Here is a 6,938-nt window from a genome sequence, read left to right as displayed (position 1 = left end):
GGGCCGCAGCACTTGAAGGTCCGATAACTCCCAATTCCCCGAATTATTTGTTTGCATGATGTAGTATGAAATGTTTAGTTTTCTTTTTCAAAATGAGTTTTCGTAGAGTGATTGTTAACAATTTTCAAAAGTGCTACTGAGAACGTTTGAAGGTCGTGAATTCGACTCTTGAAGTACACCGTTTTAAAATTCTTTACGAAACTTTACCGTTTCCACTATCTTCCACCTGCACACCAGCTGTGCTAAAAACACGTGGATACCATTGTTAATTTATTTTGATATTCATCTTTATAAAGTATGAAGAACAGACTTGGAAGGCGTTCAAATGGACAACCTTACTCCTTAGCTTTATGAATCCTCACTTTGTCATGGACCTGTGGAAAGTACAATTCTATTATAAAAACGGCAAGTCTTAATGAAACAGCCCTGGTGAAACTTATTATAAGAACAAAAAAATCCTGGCTTTTAAAAGGCTTTGAAAGGAAAAGTTTGTCAATGCCATTTAAATGGTTTAAATTGGGTTTTGATTGTAGAATTCTAAGCATTGCTGTTTTGAGATTAGCGGAATCTCGCAGCAGACGACAAGTGCTTGGTGACTGGGCATTTAAACCTTTTACATAAACAACCCATTAAGTTAATTTCAATATATTGATTAAAAAAAATAATCCTCTCCTCTGTATATATTCTGCCCTTTATCATTTACAAAGACTCCATGTAGAGATATGCTTAATGCATGTTCCATTTGAGAAACATTTGACAGCGTGATTGCATGGTGTGCATTTTAAAAAAAAACAAGACCGATATTTTGGCTAATGTACAATAACTCGGAACTTCCTATGCTTATCGGTGACTCCTTACCACGGTCGAAAGGAAAATAATTTGACACTTGCATAGTAATCAATACAGAAAGTTCAATGGAGCTTATCAACAGAGAGAGAAATAAGTTTTAATCCGATCTATACCACTTGTGTGTGTTAAGTCTATCAAAATGGAGGTGGGTAGTTAAGGAGAGAAAAAAGTGAAAAGGACCAAAAGTATACCATGCTGAAGAGCCCGGGGCCAAGTCCCCATGTGAAACATGGGCAGGGAAAGACTGCCTGTACCATTCTGACTGAGGATGGATGTATATATCCAGTGATTTCTTCTCTGTCCTATTCCGACAGGACTAAATCTGCCCCCTACCAGTATGGGAGAGGGGTGCGTGCAATGCACAAATCGACCCTGACCATCGCCAAACCCCCCTGGTCACCCAAAGACGACTTCAAAACGACCAATAAGCAGGTAATGAACTAGTAATTACCCCAAAATATCAGTTCTTTTTGGTCAAATTGTGTAAGTTTGGTGCTCATTTCATACAAATAAACTTATGGTTACTACTAGTAATTATAAATTTATTTATTTGTAACGTCACATTGATCAACGTATATAGATGACGTAAAACTAAATATATATTTCTTTCCTCATTTTTGAAAGTGGTTGTAATTAGGGGAAGGATGTTTTGTTTTTTTAATGGCTATTTTGAATTTTTATCAAAAAAGGGAACACCGTTTCTGATAAATTAATGGAGTTCAATTTCATTACTAGTACAACCCCTGACCGACCTGTTTTTGTACAAAAAAATATTATTTCGGTTTTATCTTTATTCACCATGTTAAAACGATACATTCAAGCTTTACACTCGAGTTTGTAAAACAGCATGTAACGAACTTTCATAGGTAACCAAGTCTTAAAGAAAAACAATTTGAAATCCAAAAGTGGTTTAAAACTGATTCATATCATTTTACCCTTGAAGTTTTATCCCAGGGATTTTAAACAGATCAGGATTTCATACTGTCTTGGCAATGTCTTGACATGTTATTTTGGATTTATTTGACTGTATACATAATCAAAAGTATTGTTGACAATACACTTGCAACATTCCAATGTAGCAGAGCAATTTGGAGTATTGATAGATATCTTAAGCCCTCCTGCGTGCTTTAGGAGGAGTTGTAAATGTTACATAGAAATTGACACTCTGTTAAGTAACGCGTGAAACCTATCGTTAGATGTGCCTAAATGTCATGGAATGTATTTATTCAGTTGGTAACAAGTTCAAATTAAATTGTTGCTTATTTTCATGTACATATCAAGAAAAAATACTGGAACGACAAAATATTTTGTTTACTCATTTTTTCAGCCCCCCCCCCCCTCCTCCCAACAATTGTTTAATCTTGCTCATGATTAAATTGAACGGGTAGTTTAAAACCCCTTTTTTATTTCTCGTTGGCAAGTTTCTTTTTTTTTCAAATTATGAAAATTCTTTTATACGGGTCCTTTTGTCATTTTGCAATTAGGTAGATTCTTGACTGAATAGATTGTTACTGAGCAGCCATTACGGGCTTGTGTCTGCGTGAGGCAAGCTTTATTAAGTTGTGTATTCAAGGTGTGCATTCTCTCTATAAGTAGTCCGGTTCTTTATGGGAGCCTGTGTTTACTTAATACGCTATGAATACGTAATCAATACAGAGAGGAGTAAAAAAAGTTTTCATGTATAGGCAGTCAATGTTTGCCGAGTTTTTGTATTCCACCTAAAGGAGGGAAATTATATATACATGTGAATATATATTGAGCAAAGATTTTTTTTTCATAATGAATCTCTCGATTAGCCTCTGAAATATATGGCATAGTTTTAAATTCTGTTAATATTGTATACGTAAAGAAAAAATATACCATCAAATCGCCCTCTCTCTCTCTCTCTCTCTCTCTCAACATTATGCAAATGGAATCAAAATTTTCATAAGAAATAAATCACACAACATAAAAGTTGATTATCGATGAACCTCGGCATTTATACACATTCATCAGTACTATAGACAGTATAGTTATCTTAATAGATAAACAGATTATTGCATAAACCGGGTATATAGTTGAATATTTATGAAGTTATCTATATTAAATTACTGTAGTCTTATCAAATAATTAATAGTTTGCAATTTAAGCCTCAAAAGACGGGTCATGACATAGCATGATCTGAAAATTAGATATCAATTAATTGTTTCAAATCGATACATAGATAAGACTGCGTGCAGGATAAAATATCCGGATGGTGTGTTGTTCAACGATTCCCAGATAAGTCAAGATAAAGAAATAAGTACGCCTGTCGAAAAATAATGGGGTACTTTAATTTTTTCAAGGCTTTTGTGTGATATAGATACAGGCCGCTGGTCTTGAGTAGGGTAGTTCCGCGTGTTACTAGGGGACGACATTGTCGATACCTTGGGGTAAGGGTTAATGACAGATTTAAGAGTTTGTGAACTGAATTCTTCCATCGATTTTCAAAACATTGCTTGTACGGGTTTTTGTTTGCCTCAGCAAATTGTGTCTAATTCCACCGGGTGATAATCGAAGTTTAGTTTCTTGCTGGAAGACAGACAATATGGTTTCTCAATGATTTTTTTGGACTAGAATCAACTGATATGGATGACGGATTTAGGGTAGGTTCGATCCAATATACACGAATCAAGGACAGCTTTTGTTACAGGTTTTTAATGTTGATGGATTGTTGACGCAATGCATTTTAAAATGTAGAATTTTTTAAATGATTCGGTTGCTGTCGATCGTAAAACTCTGCAGGAATGGTTTGATTTTTGCCAGGCGGGGGTACATTGTCTCAATAGCCACGTTTGTCATTTGATACTGATCAAAGTGTGCCAAATAGCAGTCAATGACAGGGCGCCAAGATTTTGTGCAAATGTGTCAATCGTAAAGTTGGCATGAATTATAAGCCTATGTGTTTGAACATTTATAATAACCCCCTCCCTCTAAAAGAGTTCAATTCTATACGGATGGAAATTTTCGCGTGAATTTAATGTGTTTTCACGATTAAGAAATCATATTGTATCTATGAATAAGATATGCCTTACTTGCTTATTACTTAGTTGCTAATTATTTACTATTTTTTTAGCATTTTTTTCTAATAACTTAAATTTTCACAGTACCCCCCTCAAAACAGAGAGCATAAAAAAAAAAACAAGAAATAAACCCATCAAAGCACCCCCCCCCCCCCCACACCCATCAACACTTCTTTTTTTCACGTCATTTTATTTTTACCAAGCAATATTTGAACTCTTTTTTCCATGATACATATGTGTATTTTTTTCCAGTACTACAGTGGCAGCAAGAGCCTGAACCCTGTCCGGCGCCCCCCTCTGTGCCCCTCCATGCACCGATCTCAGTGGTCCATTGGTCAGAATATGGCGGACACAACATTTGATACAGAATACTCCAAAACCTACTTTGAGAAGGACATCATACCCGTAAGTATATACTATTATTCACAAGACCAAAACCTATCTATGATTTAGACATCCATTGCACGGTAGTAGCAGATTGGAACCTAAGAAAAGACAAATTGAACAAACGCTTTTTGATATAGTGAGGACTAGTATTTAAAAAAAAAGAGTTTTGCTTTTGTGTTAAAAGTGTTTTTTTTTAATCTTAAGCTCGCTGCACGCTTTTATTTGTTATAGTTTGACAGAAAATGGCAATTTTCTCTAAAGATCCGTCGCATGCTTTTTAAATGTTACTGGTTGTCTGACAGAGTAATGGTATTTTAGAAAAGTTTAATTTTCACTGAATGTTCATCATTTACATGTTGATCAGTTGCAGAAAGAGCGATCTCGTAACCGAGACAGAGTAAGTCGCCGGGTGTAGAAATGCCGGACTTATGTGTCCAGTAGTTGACCCGCTTAATATCTACCCCATGTTGTGCAGCTTGACCAACAAAATTATAGATTGATTCGCATGTATAGTGCAATTTTTAATTTTAAATCAACGGGAGGTAACTCTCATAACATCAATGACTTCTTAATTTCAGTAATGTAGAAATAAATGCTCAAATTATATAAACAGTTTGAGGTGACTTGCATGTTTTCTAAAATAGTTTACAGTTCTTCATATCTATTATTGCCTTTATACAATAAAAAAAATTAGTTTTGATAATTTATTTATCAACATAGAGTGCTATGTATCATTTATGCCTAGTAATCTCCCTTTTGTGTAGTTTATATATAACCTATCAATTAGACAGTGATTATATTTTACACATATACCATAGTAATATATTTGAAGTCTTCTACAAAAAATTGCTTCGTTATGAATGAGAATGCACGTATGTAATTATAAACATATAAATGCATGTGAATTTTTTTTTTTGTCTTTAATACTTAGTAATAGAATTGTTCAACCAGTATTATATATTTTATTTATCAACATGAGAGTAACTAATAAATATCTTTATTTAATAATATCAAGATGTAAAATAGTTATTTTAATTTCCTTTTGTCTAATACATTGAGAGAGAGAGAGAGAGAGAGAGAGAGAGAGAGAGAGAGAGAGAGAGAGAGAGAGATTTACATTCCTGATGGTAGATTTTTTTTTTTCGAGAGAGAAATTTACATTCCTGACGGTAGATTTTTTCTATACTATATGCCCATTAATACACGTAGTATCTAAAACAATGCCCAATTTTCACAGGCTAATCGGCTTCATCTGACGTCCTTGGTCAATAGGATCGACCAGACTGAGGGGAAGGACATGAAGACTACAGTCCACACTGACCCCTTTGCCCCCAGCTACTGGTCACAGTACAACCGCATTCACGGTAAACTGGGACAGATGCGGGGGCCAGGCGTGGAGAGGGAGAGAGTAGTCAGACAAAGCTATAACATATTTACAGGTATACAACCATTTGCAAAAAGATGTCTTTACTACTTTGAAATAGTTTACTGTAAAGATATTGAAGACTCATGTAATTTTGCCCCCCCCCCCCCCCCCCCCCCCCCAATTATTGTTTTGGTTCATAGGTACCGCGGCATTAGATCAAATCTTGCCGCATTGATCTTGCCATGTTGAAATGGTGAAAAACTCAACTTTCGATTCTAGGTCAAAATATGAAAATTGAATTATTTTCTTTTGTAAATCTTAGTATCGTATTTTATTAAATTTTTTTTTATCATTTTTACATTCAATACATTCTTGGTGATGGTTTTTTTTTCAGGAGAGGAGGTAGGTCCAGCGTGGAACAGTGAGAACAAGCGAGTGTCCGGTAACCGTGTATTAGCGGGCTCCAGAGCCGACAATAACTGGTATCTACAGGACTAAGTCCTAGATATCTACAGGACAACAGATATGTGTATGACAGATATCACCCAAGTAAAGTCGATATCTCTACAACTTATTGAAGATATCTAAAGGATTACAAGACAAGATGGATACAACTGATACTAGATATACGTGAAAGATATCTGATGGACTTCTTAAAGATATCCATAAGATTCAAATAAGATATCTACAGGATGTGTGAAGAAAGGACTTGTGTGATGTCATACTCCCTAGTCATGATCATTGTCATATTTAATGTTTGTTCACGGAACACAAGCTGATTGTATATTTTTTATATATATCCCTTTTATGCTCACATATTTATTCTCAATTTATCAGTATTTATATATGAACTTTCCATTTCATTCACACAATAGTACAAACTGTCATTTTGTGAATAAATATATCAAATACTAGTGATTAACTAAGTATTTTATTTGAAATCATTTGATTTCCACGAATGAACACAATGGACTTTGGGGGGGGGGGGGGTGATACAAGGCCTTGCTCTAGGCACAGGCACTTGCCTTAAAGCATGGACACCCCACCCCATCTTTATACATTAAAAATAAAAATTGAGGCCAACTCGCACTTATTTCTTGTTTATGTTCTATATGCGTAACATTTCATTTATAATGTTAGTGTGTTACTTATTCGTCTTTTTAGGCTTGTTTTAAAAATAGAATGAAGAAAAACCCAACTCATACTGTAAAGTCCAAAAAAAAAATTTATTTTCTACAAAGTTATATGCAAATTCGAATGTTTTCATAGTAAAAAGTGATTGACAGCCTCAGGTT

The 6,938-nt window shown here is 34.8% G+C and overlaps 1 protein-coding gene across 2 annotated transcripts; it reads left to right on the top strand.

The window, feature by feature from the left end:
• Positions 1 to 710: 710 nt before the first annotated feature.
• LOC105347337 (uncharacterized) lies at positions 711 to 6,565 on the top strand. 2 transcript variants are annotated; one of them, XM_011456365.4, is made up of 5 exons: positions 711 to 1,281; positions 4,143 to 4,295; positions 4,642 to 4,674; positions 5,515 to 5,716; positions 6,038 to 6,565. In XM_011456365.4, exons 1-5 carry the CDS (start codon positions 1,042 to 1,044, stop codon positions 6,139 to 6,141), a joined length of 732 nt encoding a protein of 243 aa, XP_011454667.3. In that variant the 5' UTR covers positions 711 to 1,041; the 3' UTR covers positions 6,142 to 6,565. The 2 variants fall into 2 exon arrangements, with proteins under 2 accessions (XP_011454667.3, XP_011454668.3); XM_011456366.4 differs by lacking the exon at positions 4,642 to 4,674 and having other exon boundaries at positions 717 to 1,281.
• The last annotated feature ends 373 nt before the right edge of the window (positions 6,566 to 6,938 follow it).

Source organism: Magallana gigas, chromosome 7 (genome assembly GCF_963853765.1).
Source record: "Magallana gigas chromosome 7, xbMagGiga1.1, whole genome shotgun sequence".
Lineage (NCBI taxonomy): Eukaryota > Metazoa > Mollusca > Bivalvia > Ostreida > Ostreidae > Magallana > Magallana gigas.
Note: the sequence above shows the minus strand (reverse complement) of the source record. Positions and strands in the feature narration are given on the sequence as shown.

What these genes read in the sequence shown, in the direction of transcription:
- LOC105347337 (XM_011456365.4), top strand. Translation starts at nt 1,042, where the DNA reads ATGCTGAAGAGCCCGGGGCCAAGTCCCCATGTGAAACATGGGCAGGGA. An exon ending in TCAAAACGACCAATAAGCAG is followed by an intron (nt 1,282 to 4,142) that starts GTAATGAACTAG and finishes ATTTTTTTCCAG; the next exon opens with TACTACAGTGGCAGCAAGAG. An exon ending in GATCTCGTAACCGAGACAGA is followed by an intron (nt 4,675 to 5,514) that starts GTAAGTCGCCGG and finishes CAATTTTCACAG; the next exon opens with GCTAATCGGCTTCATCTGAC.